At 37.6% G+C, this 24,321-nt stretch overlaps 3 protein-coding genes across 4 annotated transcripts; 2 read left to right on the top strand and 1 right to left on the bottom strand.

Moving 5' to 3' along the window:
- The first annotated feature begins 6,577 nt into the window (after window positions 1-6,577).
- On the top strand, window positions 6,578-10,235 carry LOC104089446 (tetraspanin-3-like). Its single transcript, XM_009594345.4, has 2 exons — window positions 6,578-7,315; window positions 9,706-10,235. The coding sequence occupies exons 1-2, from the start codon at window positions 6,800-6,802 to the stop codon at window positions 10,048-10,050; spliced, it is 861 nt and encodes a 286-aa protein (XP_009592640.1). The 5' UTR covers window positions 6,578-6,799; the 3' UTR covers window positions 10,051-10,235.
- Window positions 10,236-10,350: 115 nt separating this feature from the next.
- Window positions 10,351-13,202, bottom strand: LOC104089445 (tRNA-splicing endonuclease subunit Sen2-1-like). 2 transcript variants are annotated; one of them, XM_070177532.1, is made up of 2 exons: window positions 12,798-13,202; window positions 10,351-11,331 (listed from the first exon to the last, which is right to left on the bottom strand). In XM_070177532.1, the coding sequence occupies exon 2, from the start codon at window positions 11,275-11,277 to the stop codon at window positions 10,546-10,548; it is 732 nt and encodes a 243-aa protein (XP_070033633.1). In that variant the 5' UTR covers window positions 11,278-11,331; window positions 12,798-13,202; the 3' UTR covers window positions 10,351-10,545. The 2 variants fall into 2 exon arrangements, with proteins under 2 accessions (XP_070033633.1, XP_070033634.1); XM_070177533.1 differs by lacking the exon at window positions 12,798-13,202 and adding an exon at window positions 12,289-12,747.
- Window positions 13,203-18,501: 5,299 nt separating this feature from the next.
- LOC138894356 (uncharacterized) lies at window positions 18,502-19,989 on the top strand. Its single transcript, XM_070179050.1, has 2 exons — window positions 18,502-19,611; window positions 19,660-19,989. The coding sequence occupies exons 1-2, from the start codon at window positions 18,502-18,504 to the stop codon at window positions 19,987-19,989; spliced, it is 1,440 nt and encodes a 479-aa protein (XP_070035151.1).
- Window positions 19,990-24,321: the final 4,332 nt, after the last annotated feature.

Raw genomic sequence — 24,321 nt, forward strand, 5'->3', positions numbered from 1 at the left:
TCTCGGGAGTCAACTGGTATTTGTACCATTCAGTGGTTGTGGGTTTGTGTTATGGCATAACAATATACTTACTTCCCTCTCTGCAAAGAACAAGCTCAGTCTATTAGATGGCAGAGTCAACCAACCCACTCATGCGTCCCCCTATTATCTAAATTGGAAAAGGTGCAATAATATGGTCAAAGCCTGGATAACTAATTCGGTATCTAGAGAAATATTTGTTAGTGTCATCTGTTTTAAAACTACTAAGGAAGTCTGGAAAGATATAAATGAAAAGTTCGGTCAGTCAAATGGGTCTAAATACATCCAAATACAAAGGGAGATCAGCTTTACTACTCAAGGCTCCTCTGATATAGCTTCTTACTTCACCAAAATGAGGAGTATGTGAGATGAGCTGAATTCATCATATGTAGGTCCTGTTCGTTCGTGTGGTGCACTGCCTAAGTTCATTGAGGATCAACAGTTGTTTCAATTTCTTAATGGTCTCAATGAGTCCTACACAACTCTTAAGAGTGCCATTATGTTAATGAATCTCCTTCCACCAATCAGCAAAGCTTATAGCCTCTTGCAGCAAGATGAGAGTCAAAGAGAAGCTCATTTTGCTACTCCAAACTTCTCTGGTGATGCCACCTCTTTCTTGGTGTCTCCTGGTACCTCTACCACAAATAGGAATTTCAGTCAAAAGGTAAATTTTGAGGCCAGGAAAACTGCTCCAAATGTCTCTTGCAAGTACTGCAAGAAGCCTGGCCATACTATAGACAAGTGCTACAGACTTCATGGGTTCCCTGCTGATTTCAAATTCACCAAGAGTAAGAAGTATGCTTCTTGTGTCCAGACTAAAAGTATACCCACCACTATTGTCACTTCTACTTCTCAGCATGCTGATATCTCAGCCCATGGATTCACCAAGGTGCAGTATCAACACTTGTTGACCTTGCTCCAACAAGCTCAGATGTCTAATACTTCCACACTTGATGCCTCCAATGTGGATCATTCTGCTTTTGCACACTTTGCAGGTTTGTTCATTAAGTATGTTGTAGATTCTGAGGGTTCTCATGTGTGTGCATCCTCTCAGTTAGGTGTCAATCCTTGGATCTTAGACACGGGTGCTACTAATCACATGACTCCACACAAACATCTTCTTTTTAATGTTCAACCATTAATCAAGCCTTTTTCTATCACTTTACCTAATGGATATAAAGCTAAAGTTATATCAACTGGATCCCTGTATCTTAGACATGATATAATTTTACTTCATGTTCTTCTTGTGCCATCTTTTCACTTCAATTTAATATCAGTTCACCAGCTTATCTGTCAGCTAGATTGTTCAGCACTTTTTACCAAAATAATTTATTCTTTACAGGGTCTTTCTCTAAAGAGGCCACTGGAAATTGGTAAAGCTGCAGGCAGGTTGTACTATCTCCATCCAGATACAGACCTCTTCCTTGTTCCACTTAGTTCTATGATTATTTCTTCTTCTAGTACTTTACCAAATTCTGTTTCAATTGTATCTGATAAGTCCAACCATGTTGTTACACATGTTAATGGTACTCATGCTTGTAATCAGTCACATTGCCTTAATAAATTGGACTTGTTTTGGCATCAAAGATTAGGACACATGCCTTATCATAGAATGAAAACTATTCCTTTCTTGTCTGATAAAGTATCTTCCAAGAAAAATTTTATATGCCTTGTTTGTCCACTAGCAAGACAACAGAGATAAACTTTTCTTAAAAGTGTTATACACTCTTCTGCTCCTTTTTAATTAGTACAAATTGACATTTGGGGTTCATATAATACTAGAACTTATAGTGGCTTTAGATATTTTCTAACTTTAGTTGATGATTATACTAGAGCCACATGGACTCGCCTTCTTTCTTGCAAGAGCAATGCTCTTTCTGTCCTTAAAGCTTTTACTGGCATGGTCAAAGTTCACTTTAAATTATCTGTTCAAACTTTTAGGTCAGACAATGCTTTTGAACTTGGTGGAAGTTCTCAAGCCACCAAGTTCTTCTCAAGCCAAGGCATTCTCCATCAGACCACTATCCTACACATCCCTCAACAAAATGGGGTGGTTGAAAGGAAATACAAACACTTATTAGAAGTATCCAGGGCTTTTCCTTTTCAATCTAACCTTCCCCTTAAATATTGGGGTGATTGTATTCTAACTGTCACTTATCTAATAAATAAATTTCCTTCTATTGTTTTGAAGAATCTTTCCCCTTATGAGAAACTTCATGGCTTCCCTCCACTTTATGATCACCTGAAATCTTTTGGATGTTTGTGATTTCCTACTTTACCTAAGTTTAGCAGAGATAAATTTCAGGCAAGAGCAATTCCTTCTATATTCTTGGGGTACCCCTTTGGCAAAAAGGGTTACAAACTTCTTAATCTCACTACTCATTATATTTTATTTTCTAGGGATGTGGTTTTTCATGAACATGTCTTTCCCTATAAGTCTGGTCATCCTTATGTCTTTTCCTCTTATTCCACATCAGATTTTGTAGATTCTACAGCCTCATTTCCTTCACCTTCTCCCGCTCCTGTAGTTTCTTCATCCCAAGACTCTCATGTTCCCTCATTTCCTTCTCCTACCCCTCTATCTGTTTCTCCTTCTGTCATCTCTTCTCCTCCACCTTTAAGGAAATCCACCAGAACAGTCCAACAACCTTCCTATCTCAAGGACTATGCATGTTCTTCTGTCCTTTCCTCTAATTCTCTTCCTCATTCTTCTAAGGTATCTTATGTTGACATATACATGCATGAGCCCCAGTTCTACCAGAAGCTGCCTCACATCTTGCTTGGCAGGAGGTCATGCTAAAGGAATTTCAAGCCCTTGAGGCAAACCAGACTTTGGATATTGTCCCTCTACCTCCTCATAAGAAAGTTATTCCTTGTAAGTGGGTTTACAAAATCAAACAAAGGATTGATGGTTTTATTGAGAGGTGTAAGGCCAGACTAGTCATTAGGGGCGACACTCAAAAAGTGGGCATTGATTTCACTAAAATATTTTCCCTTGTTGTCAAGTTAACCATCATCAAGTGCTTACTCATTTTAGCTGCTAAGTGGGGCTGGACTATTTTTCAGCTTGATGTGAACAATGCTTTCCTTCATGGGGATCTCCATGAATAGGTTTATATGAAGGTTCCACCTGGTCTTGATGTGTCAGCCCCATCTTTTTCTTTTCCCTTGGTTTGCAGACTCAAGAAGTCTCGCTATGGCCTTAGGCAGGCTTCTAGACAGTGATTTTCAAAACTATCTGAAGCTTTGCAATCCAGAGGCTAAGCATGAATGATTATTCTCTATTCACTAAGGTCTCCTCTGATTCTCTCATTATCTTGGTTGTGTATGTTGATGACATATTGCTAGTTGGTAACGATGTTCTTGAGATGAACTCTTTGAAGTCCTTCTTGGATGCACAATTCAAAATCAAGGGCCTGGGCTCAGTTCACTACTTTCTGGGTTTAGAGATATCTGTTCTTCCTCAAGGTTATGTGATGAGCCAACACAAGTGCACTTCTGACCTCTTGTCTGAATTTCACTGTCAACATTTCTATCCTGTCATGACCCTTTTGGACCCTTCTGTGAAACTGGTTCTAGACATGGGGGAGTTTGTTTCTGATCCTAGCTTGTATAGGAGAATGATTGGGAAGCTCATTTTTTTTGCAACATACTAGGCATGATATCTCCTTCTCAGTTCAATATTTAAGTCAGTTTCTTCAAAAGCCTCAAGTGCCCCATATGTTGGCAACCTTACATGTTCTCGGGTATTTGCTTAATGATCCAGCTCAAGGGGTGCTTCTCTCCAGCTCATCTAATTTGTCTCTCACAGCCTACTCTGACTCTGATTAGGCTGCTTGTGCCATTTCTCACAAATCTGTCACTAGATATTATATTACTCTTGGTGGCAGCCCCATTTCTTGGAAAAGCAAAAAGCAGTCCACTATCTCCTTGTCTTCAGCTGAAGCTAAATACAGAGCACTTCGCAAAGTTTCGGCTGAGGTTTCTTGGCTACTAAGGCTGTTGCATGACCTTGGTTTGTCTATCTCCAGTCCAGTTCCCATCTATTGTGACAACCAGGCAGCTCTTCATAATGCCAAGAACCCAGTATTTTACAAGCGCACCAAACATATTGAGATTAACTGTCATTATGTGCGCACTTGCTTGCAGACTGGTCTGATTTCTTTGCATTTTATCTCCAGCACCAATCAGTTGGCAGACATCATGACCAAGGCTCTTCCTGGTCAGATTCATCATGGATTACTTTGCAAACTTGGTGTGTTCTCACCCTCAAACTTGAGGGGGGGTGTTAGCCCAGATACATCTCAGGCCCAGTTGACACAGGCCCAATCGGATAAAGAAAAGCAGAAGGCCCACTTATAAACACTTAGCCACATCTGTTGTATTTTAGCAATGTAAATATTTTAGTTTTTTTCATTTTACACTTGTAAATATAAATAGTCTCTACACAATAATAAAATCAGTTTTTGGTCAATTACATTTTGATCGACTCACTCGTCTCTCTCTTCTTCTCTCAACCCTTCTAGGGTTTTCTTCTTTCAATACCAAGGCCAGGATCTGAAAGAGAGGATTCACTTTCCGAAATTCCAAGTGACATGATTCCTCCTTCAGAAGCTAAAGTTGAATGATCGCGCCATGACGAGAAGTAATTGTAGAATTAGTACTGCAAAATGTTCAGAGTACACTTTTCGAAACCGAGTAATATGACTTTTTTCCATCAGAAGTATTTTTTTCATTTTTTATTTGTGCTCGCTGAAAAGTTTTTTAAAAAAAATTATATAGATTTTCAAATAAAATAAAAAAAATTCAGCTACTGAGAACAGCAGTAAAGATTATGAAATTTTTTTTAAAAAAAAAAAACAAGTTGAAGGTAGTAGACGAAATTTTCGAACAAATAATGATGGAGAGAAAAATCAAAAAGCAGGTCACGGCCGAAATATTAAAGTTTCCTCTTATCGATCATTATCTATCTCAAAGTAGCAAGTATAACAAAAGACTTGATCATGTTAAATTGTATCAGATGTTGTTATACTGGAAAGGAAATACTTACTTTTTAAATTGAGGTGTAATACACTCAATCACGTGTAATCTAATTTTCTAATTGAGTCAAGTAGGTGAAAATATTTTGTGGGTGATAGATGGCGAGGCTGAACTTGCTAACTCGCCGGTTATTATATTTTGCTGAATTTTGTGAACTACGTTATAAGTATAAATTGTTTGAAATATTTAATTAACTTACTTTAGGGTTTTCGGTAGATCATCTTATCTGACACCAAAGAATTACTTGTTATACGACATTTTTTCTTTTTGTTATGGGCTAGCTAGGATGTAATAGGAGTACATATTTACTATTGTTGGATATGTGTAAGCAAAGTCTCATATGAAAAGTAAAAAAAATTAACTTTTTTTTATTTTTAGCCCGCGTCATAAACTGTTTGCATTCGATAACCGAAAAAGTGTGTAAAATTTGTATAGCTTTTGTATATAACATACAGAATGTATATATATACGAAAAATATATATTTTTCGGCTATTGTTTTGAGAGCGGCTATACATCGTCATTTCTCCCAAAAAATGATCTACTTATAAGGTCCCAAAGCAGACAATATCAGAGCACGTTAAGAGTATTTTTGGACCGTTTTCGTCCAACATTACTCTCCCTTTTATTGCGTAAACAATAACAGTGCTATTGTTATTGTTTACAAATGGTATTGCGTAAACAAATGTGCTATTTAAATAATTGGAGAGCCTGTGTCGATAGCTTCATCACAACAGTGCTATTCTCACTTTGTAAACAAATGTGCTATTAACTTTGTAAATTAAATTAAACCACCTACAATACTTTAATCTCCAAAATATTTCTAGAGGGATAGCTTCATCACAACAGTGATCATTAGTGGAATCAAATGATTAGCATGTGCACTCCTGTTTTTATAGCTACGTACGTAACTACTAATTCTTGATACAGATGATGAGATTATCAGTTTTAAGGTTCAATTAATATTCATTAATTCAATGGAAGACTTTCTACTAATTTCTCCAATACGGTTCCGCCGGAGTCCAAGAGGCATCATAAATGGCTTGACTTTGATTATATATCATCCTAGTCTTTGTTTATTTTAAGTTAATCGTTTAACTTCACTCAATCAAACATCGTTCATTTTTTGGTCAACAAAAGGACAAAATCAAAAATCTGATCTCTACAAAACAAATACAGAGAGAAGTGAAGGGGAATGCTAGAAGAACAAAATTCCGTGTCCGTCTTTATACCATCATGTAACATGTAGCTTTCTCCTTTTCGGAAAAAGAGCAAACTACCATCTCTTATTTTGTTTTTATTTTATAAATTAGTAGAAAGACATTTTAGCAAGATCTGAAAAAGATAAGATACTTATATATACATTTTTAAGTGTTAAATTTTACTCACAGATAGATAGTGTCAAGTCATCTAAAAGATAAATATAAATAATCATCCATAAAATATATAACAAGACAAGCAACCTGCTAAAACAAATTAAATTTATAAAAATTATTTTCACCCTCATCTCAACTGTGCCAGGTCAATGCAGGGACTAAGCAGAATGCTGACAAAGAGGGTGCTTCTGTCACTTTCAGTTATCACTTACCCCTTATAAGTTCCCCATTCCCCATGACTCTTTTCTTTGCTCTCAGCAATTCCAACCTCCACCTTCTTTAACTTAATAAAAGAAAACCTCTTGCCTTTTCTTGATTCAAAAGCTCTCATATCAACTTCCAAGAATTACCCATATAAATTTTAGACATGAGAACAAGCAACCACTTGATAGGTCTAGTGAACTTCTTCACATTTCTTGCATCAATCCCAATCTTGGGTGGTGGAATATGGCTAAGTAGCAGAGCAAACAACACAGACTGCTTAAAATTCCTTCAATGGCCGTTAATAATTATTGGGGTTTCAATTATGGTAGTTTCTTTAGCTGGTTTTGCTGGTGCTTGCTATAGGAACACTTTCCTCATGTACCTTTATCTATGGGCTATGTTCTTCATCATAGCTGCTTTGGTTGGTTTTATAATCTTTGCTTATGCTGTCACTGATAAAGGGTCGGGTCGACCCGTTATGAACCGGGGCTACTTGGAGTATTACTTGCAAGATTACTCTGGGTGGCTAGAGGAAAGAGTCACAAGTCAGAGCTATTGGATGAAAATCAGTTCTTGTATTAGGGATTCTCATGTTTGTGGTAAGATGAGGAGAACATATAATAACGGAATTCCAGAGCCTGCTGAAATGTTTTACCGTAGAAAGCTTAGTCCTCTTGAGGTAATTACCAATAAGCTCTTCTTGTTTTTTGGTTGTTTATATGATTGAATTCTAGCACGAATAATGTTTTAAGAAGAAAATATGCTAATTTGTTGTTCTCTATTGAATCTTGAATTTTTTTTATTTTTTTTAATGAAAATTGCAGTAAGTTTTCTTTTTGAAATTAATTTCTTTCACCAAACAATACATGACTATGAAAGTGCTTAGGGTTGCATGTACATCTGTAATTACGGCATTGACACTGAAATGCCAACTATACATGTTTAAGTTTTCCATGTTTAGATTATAGGTAAGTAACATGTGAGGTGCCAACATATACCCCTTGTCAATTTCCGACCAACCAAGTAGGATATTAAGCCAAAAGAGAACAAGAGAGAGAGAGAGATGCAATCAACTTCAACTGATTGAATTTAGAATGAATAATTAGCTTGGTCAGTGACAAAAGAAAGTGTGGACATTCTATATATGGGAGTTTTCTTTTCCATTTTGGCTTTTCAATTGAATTGGGGTAACACTCCTTTTTAATCTTTATATAGTGACGAGACATTTTACCTACTTTTCAATAAAGTGATATTTTTGACCTGTGACAAAATGCATGTTTTATGAGTCTGGATGTTAGCTACTTCGGACTGATCCTTATTTTATTTATTTTGCTTTACTTCTTTTAGTTGAATATCCTCCTTTGATTTATGGTTCTTTTAGCAGCAACTTTGGAAAAGAAAATCTGTTTGCTTTAAGTTTGCCTAACATTTCTTCTTCTTTTTCTTCTTTAATTTGTTCCTTCCCCGATCGGAAAGACTATTGCTGCATCTTTGGATCATAAGTTCATAACTTGTTAGGCATGTTAATAGCCAAAAGCATCTTCAATGCCTTCTCCCTCACTTTACCTTAGGGTGTCAAATAAGCGGGTTGGGCCGATTTTGGACGGGTCAAAACGGGTTGAGTCAATAATAACCCGCTCAAAAGTTATTTGGGCCGAGATGAATTGGGTTAAGATGGCTAAAATTTGGATCATAACCCAACACGCCCAAATCTTATCAAGCTTTAATTAATATGTGTTGTTTTCTTATAAATTGTTAATTATTAAATAAGGCTTTTTTCTTTTGTTATGGTCACATATAACATATCAAATAAAAAAACTTATTTCTATGATATTTTGAATAAAGTTACTCATAGATCAATTTAGACTAAAAATAAACCCAACTCTAAATGGGTTTAGATGAGTTAGGTCAAGATGGGCTAAGTTCAATAAATGGGGGGAGTCAATAACCAGTCCAACCTTGGGCGGGTTGGGCTGATCATTTGGGCTTGGGCCAAATTTGACAGCCCTACTTTACCCTGATAATAGCTGGGGCCTTGTAATCTCAGTTTCACACTTCAATTTACATATATAAATAAATATGAAATTGCAAGAAAGGCTCTTTCTTTACATGGTGACCATCCAAGGCAATTAACTATTCCATTTAAATAGCCTTTATGATAACATGTGGAAGAAAATTTTAATGCATGGAAAAGAAAAGTTTATGCACAGTAGGTTATGTAGCAAGAGTTATGGGTTATTTCATATTAAGTGGTCTAACACAAAAAGAAAGAAACTTCTCTAGTTTATGAGTCACTTGTAAGAGTTTGTACAAGCAAATATTTTCCTGATGTAACCTAGATCAACATGTTAAAAAAAGAAATGTATATGTCATGGATCTTAATTTGCAAGTGGTACAGTTGCCTTAAAGGGACATTTTGCTTATAAAAACATTTATTGCTTCAATCACTGCCTAATATTTTATGGCCTTTGGCATCAATCACCTACTATATGGTGGTTTATATGAAGTAAGACAGGTAGGGGTCTGCCTAAAAAAATCACCTACTACATGAAAATAGTGTATACAAGTTTGATGTTGATGTCTATGACTATACTTGGTTGGAATAGATGGAAGCCTAACTCCCAGCAAGCTCCAATAATTAGGGCCTCAATTACTGACATCACATATATATGCAGCTTGAAGAGCAAGAGAGGCTATGCGTGCTAGATGTTTAAATATCCAACAAATTAACTCCGTCTGTGTGATCTTTGTAAATGTAGCCAGTCTTAAACCTGGATAAAAAAGAGAGTTGTTGTAGGTTGACTACGGACCTAAAACTTGTCTAACTTGGTGACTACTGAATAGAATTGAACGGACACAAAAGATTTACATATCCGACCTAACCTACCTAGACGTATCTCTCATTTTCTTTCCTCGGGTTGGATTCTTCCTTTGTAAATCTCCAAATTGTTGCCTAAAATATCGATTAAGGAGCATTCACGGACAAAACTACTCTTGCTCTAACATTAGTCGTTATAGTACAGTGGTAAAGACAACTTTTCTGACAAAGCCTTGGAACTTTTTATGTAGTCTGGTTGCTGCAAGCCCCCTACAGAATGCGGCTATACTTACATGAATGAGACAGTGTGGAGTCCCGGAGGAGGGCTGGTAGGAGGTGATCCAGATTGTGTTAGATGGAACAATGATCAACAGCAGCTCTGCTATAGCTGCAATTCTTGTAAAGCTGGTGTTCTGGCAAGTCTGAAAAAGAGTTGGAGGAAAGTATCTGTCATCAACATTGTCATATTGATCATTCTAGTCATCATGTATATGGTTGCCATAGCAGCCTTTAGGCACAACAAACAGATCGATAACGACGAGCCTTACGGAGAAACTAGGATGGAGAAATCTCAACCTAGCAGGATACACTTCTAAGAGCTTCCCCATGACAATACAGTAAACCTTGAAATGTATTCCCTATGTTTGGCATTTCTATCTTATTAGAACAACATGCTTTCTTCATACTTTCATATGCCCCCTTTTCCCCCCAAAGAGAATTGGCTGTAAATCTCGTATGAGTTGTTCTGTTCTTTTTTTATAATTAATTCCTTTTTATGCCAGGGTTCTCTTTGAATTGGTTTTGGAGGCAGGTTAGTTCTTTCCGGATGTAACAACTTGCTATAAGAGGTAAAACATTCGTATAAGCTTGACTGTCACTTAAAAGAGCATCGAGGATGAAATAAGAAGGCATAGTTTACCATTTTGCTGGGCATAAAAGTCACCCAAAATGCCTGCAACAAAGTAGGGGGAATAAGTACAGTATGCAGAGTATTAATAGTAATACATAGTATTAATCGTAATGCTTCTAAATCACATTACAATTGCTAAACTGGTACATGTGAAGTAGGAGTTACTCTTGAACCAGACAATCTACTTTTTACTTGGGTCGGATCTAACTTTTGGTTCGCGGCCTTGCTCCGGGCTCCATCTTGTGATTGTTCTCTCTTCAACAACATAATTATCTAAGCACGACGGAGAAGTTGCACAACTTTGCTGTTGCTCAATATCAAGAATTAATAATGTTTTCGCCACACTACCACAAAGTCGAAGAGTGCAATGGAAGTCAGACCAAACCCTCAAGCGACCATTTGCACTACCATGTTGTGAAGATAATGCAAGCACAGCATATTCAGAATGTACTAGAGCAGGATGATGACGATAGGCAACAAAGTCTACCCCGTACTGAGAGCCCGATCTAACCACCCAGTTCTTACTTCTAAGGTGAGAAAAAGCTTTGTATAAGATAGGAAAATTTTCCTTCCTGGAAGTTATATGCTTCCATAACTCATCGCTGTTCAGTTCAGTGTCATTGTGGTCAACAACCTTAATGCATTTTAGAGAATACTGAAGGTAAAAAGCTTCTTCCATGCAGAGCTGAAACCATTGCTCATTCTTTTCTGCCGTTACCCTAGGCCTACCAAAACATGCACGATTGAGGAGCTCAGTTTGTTCTGTGTCTGCTTTAAGAAGCACATTCGTTCCAGAAAGCAGTCCTCGAGAGTTTGAGCGGATCAGAGAAGATTGAAGCTGGCCGACTATTTCTGAAATGGGATCTGCAAGAGCTTTAACTTCTGCCCCTTTTCCTTTCCACCTCGGCCCCATTATTCACCTTGACAACAAAAAACGAGTCTATATTCACGATATTCCAATTTACACCTGTTTACACAACCAACATTGCACCAAAAAAGGCAATCAATCAGTTACACAGCCATACGACACATGATCATAGAAAAATAGACGCCAATTAGAGACTTTCAAAGTATAAAGTAATTGCATTTTGCAATAGTAGACATTATGCTTATTAAGTTTTTCCTACAGCATTATAGAATTCACGAAATGTTGTGTCTTATTATGTCCAACCTACTTAAACTTAAATCGATGAAATGGTTGTTCCAATGTCATGCTGTGAAAGCACTTTGTCACACAACAATTGGCAGCAGCAAAATGGTAAACAGCCGCAAATTCAATTAAAGAATCCATCAAGCACAACATGGCCTAGAGAAAGAAAGCAAACATAATGCACATTCAACTCAGAAATGGTAGCAGCTAAAGAAGAACTCATCCCTCCATAAGCCCAAATGGAGCTTTTCAAGGAGTATATTAAAAACATCGGAAAAGGGAGCCACCGAGAGTGAAGCACTGCAGAGAAACTGCTGAGATTTTTATGGCTACCAATCATTTTCACCCAATTTTGAGGGGTTTCAAGGTCTGTTCATGTATGTTAAATATGAAAACAATCAGAAGAGAGAGAATACACTGTGGGGATCTAAGTGTAGGAGGATAATACCCTTACTTGGAGCACTGTACCAACTACCACCCAAAATAAGGTTCAGACAGAATTCCTACAATTCATTTCTCATGTAGCTGAATAGCACAGGTATAGCCATGTAAGTTATGGTAAAATAACACTTGAGAAAGTCTCCAAACATTTTACGAATTATGACTTTTCTCTTTACCAGAATCTGTCGCCATTTTTAATTACCTGATGAATTCAAAGTTTCAATTTTCCAGTTAAGTCATTCAAATTCTCAAGTAAGAAAAAAGAAGATTCTAGTTATTTTCTAACTGATGCTTGTACGCCCATTTGAAATATCGCAGCAAAGTGATATTCACCTAGAAGATTATCATGCAGAACCTGGATTTGGAACCATTATCAAAACATGTTTATCTACTGATCCAAAGGAATCCAAAGTCAAATAAAGCAAATATCTTCTCCTTCATTCTCTCATTCCCTGCCATATGCACTACCTTAAATTTCAACTTGCGGAATATTTCAACTCCAAAATACTGAGCAATATTTCAGCTATATAATAGCCACACAATCCTGTACTATGCTGATCCTTTGTCATCCGCGTTTGAATTTCTCATTTGTACTAGTAAAAGGCTTTAGATTTTGACACATAGCAAAGGTAAAAAAAAGTTCTGTGGAAGAAGATCTCAAAGATTATCCATAAAAATTAAAGATAAAAGAGTGAAATTGAACATAGTAAAAACATCACTCTACTGAGCAAAATATCAAACACTTTGTAGGCGGCAAGACATGCAGCAACGGGAACTTAATCTGCACAAAGCACATATATACATCAATCACAAAGTTATGGTTATATTAAGAAATAAACTACCTTTATACGGAAGCATCAAACGCAAAAGGCTTCAGACGCGTAATCACAGTCAACTTTCAAACTCTTTATGCCTTCCTCAAACTTCTCAGAACCAGACATGAAAGTCAGAAGAAAAGGAAAGCAGAAGCAATTTTAATTAATCAGACTCCCATTGAGTTTCTGTGGTTTGTTTAGTTGGATTGGTTATTTTAAAAAAATTATACTATACTAATTTTCCATTTAATTATAGATTCAATTTGCTTGCTTAATTGTATTTGGAGAAGAAGGATTTGAGGCTGGGTTGATCCATATGGGTCGGTTATTTTATAGATTGGGTCAAATAGGACCAGTGAATCAATGCCACCTATTTAATGAAATGTCTCACATATGCTATCTTATAGTTTTGTTATAAGGATGGGTCTTCTTAATCTGAAAATTAATGTCAGGGGCAGTTTTGATTTAAAAGGTGGAAAGAGGGAAAATTTACGCCATTTCCGACGTTAAGGGCATTTTGACTCTCTTCTGTTAAAAGAAACATAAGAATTCAATAATATTAGGATGTCTAACATATTATATAAAACAATAAAATTCATTAGTATGAAAAAATGTACAATTTTCTTTATAAAATCAATTAAACTACGAAAATAATATTAGTATTGAGACTACTAGCCTAGATGAGCAAAGATTTCCTATAAGCCTTTCATTGAGAAAGCATCATAAATTGCATCATAAATTGATAAAAGTTTATATGTGCCAGGTGTTTACTTACATTATTTGAAAGCTTTGACTCATGTCACTTCATTTAATAAAGTTTGTTAAGACAGATAAAAACTAAAAATAGATCAAATAAAATGAGACAGATGGAAAGAGTTAGTCGTGGTGAATTTTGAATTTATTCTCATTGATGGTCGTCTCTTACCATATTTTCATCCAACTGAAAAAATATATGAAGCTAAATTAACTTTTTTTTGAAGAGTTAATACTTTTTGTGAAAAAATGTGATAAGTAGTATTCATGCAATCTTAATTTATATGACATTTTATTTTTCATCTATGTGACATTGTTTGACTACATAAATAGTTTAAGAAATTTTTATTAAAAAAATTTAAATTTTGTGATCCAAGACAAGCCTTAAATATTTGTATTACTAATTCATCTCAAGGATAAAATAGAAACTTTAAAAATAAAGTATTTCTAAATATAAAAAATGACATTCTACATTGGACATAATCTATACTATATTAAAAGTATGAAATTCCTTAATAAAATATCGTTTGGCCTTTTTACCCTTTAAAAAATAATTTTTACTAGACAAAATAGTCATTTAATTATTTTTCAAATATTTAGGAGTTTTAATCGAATAAATTTGTGCATTATTTTTCCATTATCTGGGAGTTCTAAATCAACCAATATTTTGCATATTAAATATTCCTTCTTTGAACGTCTATATAATGAGGCCTAACGCGAGAAAACTAAACAAAATATTTCTTTTTCCGAGAAAAAGAAAACTTGAGGGTTAGATTACGTAATAGATTGCTCCGTTGGCCAATAAAAGATATCATTTTATGTCCTAATTTTGGTATAAAAATATACAACTTTCAACTAATCTTTCTTATTTATATTAACTATTACAAAACTAAGAAAAATATTCAATAGTAAGAACAAATTAGTAACAAGATATTTAAGAATATAAAAGACGGAGAGAGAAAGAAAAGTGTTGACAGTTCCCCAAACACAAAAATTCAAAAGTAAAATATTAGACTAATAGTTTACTCTTCAAAAACTTTAATTTTTATTGATTAAAATTTTAATTACAGTTAAATATTTAAACTATGGATATGGAACTATATACAAAACGTAAATGAAAAAAAAACTACTTCCTTTAATGATGAGAACGAATAGAGGAGTGTAGTAGGTGGATCGGACACCACAATTATAAAACATAATAAGAACGAATGATTAAGTCTTTGAATTACTAATTAGCAAAAGAATTAAATTTAGTTATTTTTTCAGTTCATCATATAAGTAAAATTATTTTCAGGATAACAAAAATCATAGGTGCATAAATTTGTCTCCCATAAGAGGAGCATCACCGGTGAAAAAAATGAACAAAATTGGTTATCATTAGTATTACGAGTCAAATTAGAAAAAATATTAACTTTGAAATAATAAGGATGAAATACTAGAAGACAAATATATTCTAAATAAATTATCATGAATTATTATTGTTTGCATTTATTCCAAAAAATGGCAACTTTTATATTTTTATATATTAAGTTAATAGCTGTAAAATATTAACTCAAATAGTTATTTTTAGATTTTATATTGTCACGTATTAACTTTATTATATAATCTACAAAGCCAACCTCTTTGTTCCCAAATACCAAAAGATTCAATTTTTCAAATTATTTGACTTATCTTTGTTTATAAAAGTATTTTTATGTTATTTGTTTGTTTTTAGTATTAGGCCATAGAAATAACAATAATTTTTATAAGATATTTCAACATAAGTCCTCATTAATCACAATAAGGTATATGAGCACTTTTATGACCAAGATATCGTCCTTTATCGAGCTAATAAAATGTGATCAACAACCATCATTAATAAAATCGTACATTTTTTTCTTTAATTTTAATTTTAATTTTATAAGTCAAACACTATTTATATTATTTTTTACAATTATGTATTCAATTTGATGGGTCTACGCGTAAAGCGCGTACCGTAAGACTAGTAAAAAAAAGTGTTACATAAAATAAGATAGATGGAATATATATTTTGATGCGGATGAGTACTGATAAGTGGGGATTTTGACCGATTATTTGCTCTCTTTTACTTGTGATTTAGCTCAAAAATGCTTAAAGACATTCTCGAAAACTAACAAAATGTGCTTACTTGCAAGGAATATTGGGACACGAGCAAAAGAAGTCAAAATCAACTCATAAAGAAGTCAAAAGTGAACAAGAACCAAAACAGGGCAAAAAGGCAAGCAGTGGGGCCGTAGAGGGGAGACTCAGAGAGTAGTTTTTGGGCCAGCTAAAGGCATGCGGACCGCACCGAAATTGTGCGGCCGCAGGAGGCCAAGTGTGGTCGCATTCATTATTATGCGGTCCGCAAGGTTGAAGAATCAGAGAGTTGTGTCAAGTCCAAAAAAGCAAGGAGTGCGGACCGCAGCAGTTTTGTGCGGCCGCATAATCATAAGTTCGGCCGCACCCATTTTTATGCGGACAGCAGAAGCCCCTAAGTCTCAAGCCCAAGTTCCCAAGGACCGCACGATAATTGTGCGGCCGCAGTAACTCATTGTGCAGACCGACCACAATTATGTGGTCGTACAACCTTCGTAGGGGTATTTTGTCAGATATTTTCAGCTTAGTATAAATAGAACTTTTTGTCATTTTTAGGTTAAGTTGAGTTTTTAGAAGAGCACCTGAGCCGTTTTCTTTGCTATTTTGAGGATTGTTGTACTAGATTAACATCTATACATTAGATTTTCTTTCCCTAATCAATTAATATGCATTCTATCTTAATTTCTTCTTTGATTTATATACTTTTCATGAGTAGTTAAATCTTTAGCTAGGGTTGTGACCCAATTCTAGTGTGAGTATTTGATGGGTATTAATTTAGGGCTTGTTTTTTATTGGGTTAGTGATATTTAGATTTGTTCATGATTGAACCCTAGAATCAATGGTTGCAAACATTGATTCATGCCTATTTGACTTAGCCTCTACTTGAGAAAGAGAGATTAAGTCTAGGAAAACTTGGCTAACAAGAAATTGGGGTGAACTCAAGAAATTGATAGCCCCAATTAAAGGGTTAAACCTAGAGATAGTAATACCCGACTTGAGCTAATATTACTTGTATAGTGCAAATACCCAATTGGGCTTGAGAAAGCCAAATTAGGCAAAATCACTCAAACTACCAAGAGGTATAGAGTGAGTACCCGGATGTGATTGCTACATCACGACCCCAACTAATCAAATTTTCCCTAGAGTTTACAACCCATTAGATAACCACCTAGGTAGAAGTCATGACCCTAGTCCTTTTTAATCATTTGAAAAACTCAAAACCAAAAATATTGTGCTTAGTTTTATACTTGCAAACAATAGAGAAAAGTAGAAGTAGAACAACAATCAAGTTGTGGAAGTGTAATTGGAGCCAAAACTTGCAATTAACTTAGATATACGCCTAATCCCATATTCTAACTCCCTGAGGATTCGATCCCGACCTTCGTTGGGTTTATTATTGCATCGACTGCCTCATTACTTAATTGTGGTATGGGTTTGGCCTAGATCAATTTTTTGGCGCCATTGCCGGGGAGTTAAACGGATTTAGCTATATATCTAGGTATTTGTATGTTTTGTCTTTCTTTTCTTCCAAGTCACTAATTTTGTTTATGAATTGCTTTTAAGTACAAAATGGCCCTTAACAACGAGCCCCTCGGAAATTTACCATTGGGGGAGGAGGTAGATGATGATCAAGTGGATGAGGTTCATCCCGAGCCTCAAGTAAACAGGTGAGGGCGACTGCCTAATGATAATGTCCCAAACCTTCCCCCACCTCCACCAAGAGCAGCGCACCGGGTGTTGCCGAATGAGGGCTATGCAAGTGCAATAGTCCCGCCCCGTATAAGGGTAGGCAACTTTCAAATAACTAACGTGATGCTTACACTGCCTGAGCAGCGGGGTTTCTTCACCGGAGCTCCACACCAAAATGCCTACAAGCATCTCAAGGGGTTCGTCGATACTTGTTGGGGGAGCAAGCAAACAAATGTCTCCGAGGATGCACTGCGGTTAAGGATATTTCCCTTTTCTCTACGGGGAAAGGCTTTGGAATGGTTAGAGAGATTGCCCAATCATTCTATCCACACTTGGGATGAGTTGGCCGAGAAGTTCATTATCAAATTCTTCTCTTTGGGGCATATGGCTATACTAAGGGATGGAATTCTAGCTTTCAAACAAGAGTCCAATGAGCCATTGCACGAGATTTTGGGAAAGATATCGTACCATGGTCAAAGAATGCCCGAACAATGATATGACCGAGGCCATGATCCAACAGACCTTCTACAGGGGGATCAACACAACGAATCAGTGTGTGGTAAATCAACTCGTTGGGGGTAACTTCATGAACACGCCTTATTCTGAAGCTTGTGAAATCTTGGATGAGATGGCGGACACCTCTTCGGCGTGGCAAAGTAGAGCCAATATTCCTCAGAGTGACCCAAATGTTATTCACCTACACAGGGAGCTACATGATCATGGGCAAGCTATTGCGGAGTTGACAACCACCATGAACCAATTGGCCAAGGCTCAGCTTCAATAGGTTCAAGGGCCGAAATAAGTGAATGTTATGGAAGGGGTGAACATGATGGTAAATAAGATATGACAACGAGGTCAGCAAGTTCAAAACCATCCGGAACAATTTGAGCAAAGTAATAGTGGGTATAATCAAGATGATTCATATGATGAGCAAGATGAAGAGGTTCAATATGCCAACATTTATCAATGTCAAATAAGCAATGCTCCAAATCAACAACAATGGATATCACAAGGAAACCAAGCAAATTGGAACAACCAAGGCCACCAAGGAAATTGGAGTGGTGGAAACAACAATAATCAAAGCAATTGGGGTAATCAAGGTAATCAAGGCAATTAGGGAGGCAACAATAATCAAGGGGGTTGGAACAATAGCAATCAAGGAAATCGGGGGTCGGGCTTTCAGAGACCCCCGATGTATCAACAACCAAACAACCTGCCTCCATATCCGTTGCAAGGTCCTAGTTCTTCTAATAGTGAAATGGGATGGATTGAAAACATGTTTAAGCAAATGATGGAGAAAAACGCCGACTCCGATTCCCAATTAGCCTCTCACAACACTTTTATCCGCAACTTGGAGGTTCAACTTGGCCAAATTTCTCAAGCTTTAAATACTCGCCCAAAGGGGGCACTACTTAGTGATACGGTGGTGAACCCGAAAGGTGGGAATACGGGGCATGCAATGGCCGTAACAACAAGAAGTGAGAGAGGTGGAGTTGCTAGTACCTCAAACCAAAGAAGACATGTGGTTGATGATGTGTTGGTGCAAGATGATGATGAGCCAAGCAATGATATTCAAGATAATGAAGAAGCGAGGATTGATATTGATGAAAATGTGGAGGAGACGCAAGAAGATGTGAACCTGTCTAGGGAGCACGTGATTGACATGCCGGAGTTGGTAGTGCCAAAGGCTAAGACACCAATGCCAAGGTCTCCTCCTCCATACCCTCAAAGACTTGCAAAGCAACACGATGAGAATCAATTCAAGAAATTCATTGATATGATGAAAAGCTTGTCCATAAATGTGTTGTTGGTTGAAGCCTTAGAACAAACGCTGGGATATGCCAAGTTAATGAAGGATTTGGTAACAAAGAAGAGATCAATGAACTATGAGACGATCCAAATGACACATCACATAAGTGCTATTGTGCACTCCATGGCTCCAAAGTTGGAAGACCCCGGTGCTTTCACAATCCCGTGCACTATTGGGAGTGCCGATTTCGCCAAAGCTTTATGTAACTTAGGGGCAAGCATTAACTTGATGCCCTATTCTGTGTTTAAAATATTAGGGATTGGGCAACCAAGACCCACATCCATGAGGTTGCAAATGGCAAATCAGACAATGAAAAAGTCATTGGGGATAATTGATGATGTGTTAGTTCGGGTCGACAAGTTCATCATTCCCGCAGATTTTGTGATACTTGACTGTGAGGTTGACTACGAGGTGCAAATAATTTTGGGGAGACCTTTCCTTGCTACAGGGAAGGCCTTAGTTGATGTGGAAGCTGGCGAGCTCACCTTCCGGGTGTGCGATGAAAAAGTGGCGTTCCATGTTTGTAAATCAATGAGGTAGCCAAATAGCAACGAAGTGTGTTCATTCGTGGATCTTGTGACCGAAGTAATTGTTGATGACACGAGTCTTGTGATAAATCTTGAAGATACCTTGGAAGCTGTGTTGTTGAATCATGATGAAGATGAGAAGGAAGGATTTATAGATTGTGTCAATGCTTTGCAAGGAATGGGATCACATACTTATGAGCCCCGAAAACTTTCCTTGGATCTCGAAAACCGGAAGACTCCACCAACAAAGTCCTCAATCGAGGAGCCTCCCACCTTGGAGTTAAAGCCTTTGCCTTCACACCTCAGGTATGAGTTGATCGGGTCTAAACTTATACCACCATAGAGTAGCGAGGATGGTCGATGCAGTTTTACCCAACGAGGTCGGGATCAATTTCCACAGGGAGTTAATTTGGTTTGGAGTTGGGTATCTAACAAATCTAGATGTGTGTGTTGTTCCTAATTTCACTTCCAAACATTGTTGCGATTGATTCTTTTCTAATTTTATACTATAGTATGCTGAGTGTAAGCTAAGTACAATATTTTTGGTGATAGTTTTCAAGTGTTAAACGACACTAGGGAAGTGACTTCCGCCTAGGCGAGTATCTAATGAGTATCAAGAATTTAGGATAAGCTTGTTATGATTGGGGTCATGATATAACCATCACACATAAATACTCACACTATACCTCTCGGTAGTTTGAGTGACTTTGCTCGATTTGGCTTTCTCAAGCCCAAATGGGTGTTCATACAATACAAGTGAAATTGGCTTAAGTCGGGTATTACTATCTCTAGGTTTAACCCTTTAATTTAGGCTATCAATCTCTTAAGTTCACCTCAATTCCTTGTTAGCCTAATTTTTCTAAACTTAGTCCCTCTTTCTCAAGAAGAGCCTAAGTCATAAAGGCATGAATCAGTGTTTGCAACCACTAATTCTATAATTTTAGCATGAATTAGGCTAAATATCACTAACCCATAAACAATTAAGCCCTAAAATTCAAGACCCATTAAATACCCACACTAGGGTTGGGTCACAACCCTAGCTATGGGGTCTATCTACTCATAATAACAGCAGAAATCAAAGATAAAGATGAAATATAAACCATAATAATAAAGTACAAGATAAAAATCTAAAGTTTGAAGGTGAATCTACTCTAAAATTGCCCAAAAAGAGAAAAACCAGCCGTTCACGTGCTCTGTTGAACAAAACTTAACCTATAATTGATAAAAGGATCTATTTATACTAGGCTAAAATTTTTCAGACAAAAATGCCCCTGCGGAGGATTCGCGGACGCGTAATTCTGACTGCGTCCGCACTCGAGCTTTTGCGGCCGGGTAATAATGAGCGCGGTCCGCGTTTCTTCAATACTGGGCTTGGATTGGGCTTAGTTTTGCGGACCGCATAATTTTAACCGCGTCCGCGTGTGCTTTCATCGCACCCGCGTAATTTGGACGCGGACCACGTTCTTTAGTAAAGCCCGACTTGCAGGGTCTTTAAACCTCAAGATACGCTCTCAGCGGAATTCCCTCTACGGTCGCGCCAAAGATTTTGCGGCCGCGCTTTTCCAACGCGGTCAGCGGTGATTTTAGTACTCAAAGCAGCTTCTCTGAATCTACTTTTGCGGACCGCATAATAGTGGTCGCCTTAGCGATGGTCCTTACGCGGCCGCGCTTTTCTGCCGCTCTCCGCGCTCCAGTCTCAGCCTTGGATTTCATGCAGGTTTGACTACTTCGTGAGTTGATTATGGCTTCTTTGCCTCATTTTGACCAAACCCTGCAAGCAAGCACATTAAGTTAGTTTTCGGGAATACCTTTATGCATTTTTGACCCAAAACCTAAGTAAAAGAGAGCAAATAACAGGCTAAACCCCTTAGTTATCATAAGTTTCTAGGACCGTGTTCCACTTTACCTATTATTCTTTCATCGTGATTAACTAACATGCAAGTAGATTCCACCCTTGCGGTACTCAAAAGGAGAAAGAAAGCAATAGGTTGGACATTGGCGGATATTCGGGGTATAAGCCCCGCCTTTTGTATGCACAAAATCATTTTGGAGAAAGATGCCAAACCCTCCGTAGAATATCAAAGACGATTGAATGAGGCCATGCAAGAGGTAGTAAATAAAGAGATCATCAAGTGGTTGGATGCCGGGGTTATTTACCCCATTTCCGATAGTCCGTGGACCTCACCGGTGCAATGTGTCCCAAAGAAAGGGGGCATGACTGTGATAACAAATGACAAAAATGAATTGATCCCCACAAGAACTGTCATCAGGTGGAGAGTGTGCATGGATTATAGGAAGCTCAACAAAGTTACTCGGAAAGACCATTTTCCGCTTCCATTTCTTGATCAAATGTTGGATAGGTTAGCCGGGCGTGCTTATTATTGCTTCCTTGATGGATATTCAGGGTATGACCAGATTCTTATTGCTCCTGAAGACCAAGAAAAGACCACTTTCACTTGTCCCTATGGCACTTCCACATTCTCGCGGATGCCATTCGGGTTATGCAATGCACCGACAACTTTTCAACGGTGCATGATGGCCATCTTCACCGATATGGTGGAGGACTTTCTCTAGGTTTTCATGGATGATTTTTCTGTCGTGGGGAATTCTTTTGAAGAGTGCTTGGATAACTTGGATAAGGTATTAACACGTTGTGAGGAAACTAACTTGGTGTTGAATTGGGAGAAGTGTCACTTTATAGTCGATGAGGGCATTGTCCTCGGTCACAAGATTTCCAAGAATGGTATTGAGGTTAACAACAACAACAACAATAACCCAGTAAAATCCTACTAATGGGGTCTGGGGAGAGTGGTGTGTACGCAGACCTTACCCCTACCCCAAAAGAGTAGAGAGATTATTTTCGAAAGACCCTCGGCTCAAAAAAACAAAAAGACAAAAGGACAAAAAAGAGACAATATTAGTATCACAACAACAATCATAGGAAAAATAGGAACACTATGAAATCCAGAAGAAAGATGCAAAGCAAAGGGAGACAATATTAGTATCACCACAACAATCATAAGAAAAATAGAAAAACCATGAAATCTAGAAGAAAGATGCAAAGCAAAAGCGATAGCTAGTAAATAGGACCTGCACTGAAAAGCGAAATAGTAAAACACAACATTGCCACTAGCTATCTTAGACAAAAACCCTACATGGCTAGTCCCACAATGGTATGAAGTAAGGCACAACTCAACTACCTCCTAACCTACAACCCTAATACTCGACCTCCACATCTTCCTTTCAAGTGTCATGTCCTCGGAAATCTGGAGCCTCGCCATATCCTGCATGATCACCTCTCCCCAATACTTCTTAGGCCACCCTCTACCTCTTCTCGTGCCCTCCACAACCAGCCGCTCAGACCTCCGTACCGGAGCATCTGGGCTTCTCCTCTAAACATGTCTGAACCATCTAAGACTCGTTTCCCGCATCTTGTCATCAATGGGAGCCACGTGCACCTTCTCCCAAATATCATCATTCCTAATCTTATCTATCCTAGTGTGCCCGCACATCCACCGCAACATCCTCATTTATGCTCCTTTTATCTTCTAGATATGTGAGTTCTTAACGGGCTAACACTCAGCCCATACATCATGGTCGGTCTAACCACCACTTTATAGAACTTATCTTTGAGTATCGGTGGCACTCTCTTGTCATATAGGACTCCAGATGCTAACCTCCACTTCATCCATCCTACCCCAATACGGTGTGTGACATCCTCGTTGATCCCCCATCCCCCTGGATAACCGAACCAAGGTACTTGAAGCTGCCTCTACTCCTCTCCTACTTCCGTGAAGGGATTGAGTAGCTTTCTAGGTCATGCGGGATTTTACTGCCGATTCATCAAGGACTTTTCTAAGGTGGTAAACCCCTTGTGCAAACTCTTGGAGGAAGATGCCAAGTTCCCTTTCAATGAAGATTGTATGAAGGCATTTGAACTACTCAAGTATAAGTTGGCTACCACTCCTATTATCACCGCGCCAAATTGGAGCTTACCATTTGAGCTCATGTGTGATGCAAGCGATGTGGCAGTTGGAGCGGTATTAGGGCAACGAATCAACAATATATTTCATCCGGTCTACTATCTTAGCAAGACCATAAATGAGGCCCAAGTCAACTATACGGTGATCGAGAAAGAACTCCTAGCCATTGTTTTTGCTATGGAGGAGTTTCGCCCGTACCTAATGGGTACAAAGGTGATTGTTCACACCGACCATGCGGTACTTCACTATTTGATGAGCAAGAAAGACTCTAAGGCAAGGTTGATGCAATGGGTGTTTCTATTGCAAGAGTTTGATCTAAAGATTCAAGACTACAAGGGTAGTGAGAATCAAATAGTGGACCACTTGTCCCGATTGGAGAAGGAGGGGAGGCCACATGATGGCCTTGAGATCAATGATTCATTTCCTGATGAACAACTCATTTCCATTTCTATGATTGGGATGCCATGGTTTACCGATGTGGCCAACTATCTTGTGAGTGGCATTGTTCCAAATAATATCTCTTCAAACCAAATGAAGAAGCTCAAACGGGACTGCCTGGACTACTATTGGGATGATCCATATCTCTTCAAAATTTATATTGATGGTGTTATTCGAAGATGTGTACCAGAAGAAGAACAATTGGGTATTCTTGAAGCTTGCCACTGTTCGTCATATGGTGGTCACCATGGTAG

This window comes from Nicotiana tomentosiformis, chromosome 6 (genome assembly GCF_000390325.3).
Source record: "Nicotiana tomentosiformis chromosome 6, ASM39032v3, whole genome shotgun sequence".
NCBI classification, from domain to species: Eukaryota; Viridiplantae; Streptophyta; class Magnoliopsida; order Solanales; family Solanaceae; genus Nicotiana; species Nicotiana tomentosiformis.

What these genes read in the sequence shown, in the direction of transcription:
- LOC104089446 (XM_009594345.4), top strand. Translation starts at nt 6,800, where the DNA reads ATGAGAACAAGCAACCACTTGATAGGTCTAGTGAACTTCTTCACATTT. An exon ending in GAAAGCTTAGTCCTCTTGAG is followed by an intron (nt 7,316 to 9,705) that starts GTAATTACCAAT and finishes CTTTTTATGTAG; the next exon opens with TCTGGTTGCTGCAAGCCCCC.
- LOC104089445 (XM_070177532.1), bottom strand. Translation starts at nt 11,277, where the DNA reads ATGGGGCCGAGGTGGAAAGGAAAAGGGGCAGAAGTTAAAGCTCTTGCA.
- LOC138894356 (XM_070179050.1), top strand. Translation starts at nt 18,502, where the DNA reads ATGTATCAACAACCAAACAACCTGCCTCCATATCCGTTGCAAGGTCCT. An exon ending in CTGGCGAGCTCACCTTCCGG is followed by an intron (nt 19,612 to 19,659) that starts GTGTGCGATGAA and finishes TCAATGAGGTAG; the next exon opens with CCAAATAGCAACGAAGTGTG.